General features: G+C 58.5%; 1 protein-coding gene across 1 annotated transcript in view; it reads right to left on the bottom strand.

Annotated features, from left to right (window-relative positions):
- Positions 1-606: 606 nt before the first annotated feature.
- Foxd3 (forkhead box D3) overlaps positions 607-1,115 on the bottom strand; it is a 1,466-nt gene continuing 957 nt past the window's right edge. The window contains exon 2 of the mRNA XM_005353453.1: positions 607-1,115. This exon is cut by the window's right edge and continues 44 nt beyond it. Within this exon, the coding sequence (XP_005353510.1) occupies positions 607-1,115 (509 nt within the window).

The raw sequence follows: 1,115 nt of genomic DNA, 5'->3' as shown, positions 1-1,115 counted from the left end.
TACAAAGTTGTGTACAACACGATGGAATAACATTTAGAATACCATATATATTCATTCATATATAAACAGACTTTTATAATACAATGACACTTCGCCTTTTTGAAAAATTGTTTTTTGTATTTAAAATCTCCCAACGTCTCTATACATTCTTTTTCTCAGATAAAACTGCGGAGAGTGAACCTTCAAAAAAATGAAAGTTCAGAGCTCTAAATCTACTGAATTTTTTCTTAAAAAAATAAAAACCCCAAAAGGAAAGTCAACGATTTTTATACAAATATGTACAAAGAATTTCCCTCCCACCTCCACAGTACTGAGAGCAGGCGCCGTCGGGGTATATTTTTTGGAAATCCAGTTATCAATTTTACCTGTACGGAAAGCTATTCCCAGCGGACGCGTGTTGAGTTTGCTCTGCCAGCTTGGGTTGAACCAGGGGACGGAGGCCGCTGTTGGTCGGTGTTGGGGAGTCGGGGGCGGGTAGTAGAGTCCATGATTGGGGTAGAGGGACCAAGACCAGGGCAGAAGGACCAGGATCAGAGCGGGCGCACAGCCTGAAGGCGCAGGCTCTGCCGGAGGCCGCCGCCCGGCCGGGCCACCACCGGCTCATCACTATTGCGCGGGCCACTTGGCTTGAACGGCGGCGGCGGCGGCAGCTGCGGCTGAGGCTGCGGGCTGCAGGAACTGTCCAGACAGCGGCACGCTCAGGATGGGCGCGATGGTGGCAGTCGTCCGGCTCAGCGACAGGGGCTGGTGCGTGGCCATGAGCGCCGCGGACTGCACAGTCCCGGGCGGCCGCAGGAAGGACTGGGTGCTGCCGCCTCCCCCGCCACCCCCGCCCGCGCTCCCGCCACCCCCGGATGAACCCCCGGGCGCCGCAGGTCCGGCGCCTATGATGTTCTCAATGCTGAACGACGGCCGCGCACTGGGCTCGGACTTGATGAGCGACGTGGTGCCCGCCGCACCAGCCGTGCCCGCAGCTGCCGCGGCGGCGCCCAGGGTGTTGAGCTGCAACTGGAGGCTCGGGCCGAGCTGCGAGCCAAAGGCGGCCGCTTTGCGGCCCAGCTCGCCCGAGGGCAGGAGGGGCACGGCGGGCGGCAGCACCGGCGCCACCGGCGGCA

Source organism: Microtus ochrogaster, chromosome 10 (genome assembly GCF_000317375.1).
Source record: "Microtus ochrogaster isolate Prairie Vole_2 chromosome 10, MicOch1.0, whole genome shotgun sequence".
NCBI lineage: Eukaryota > Metazoa > Chordata > Mammalia > Rodentia > Cricetidae > Microtus > Microtus ochrogaster.
This window is presented reverse-complemented; position numbering and strand designations above follow the sequence as displayed.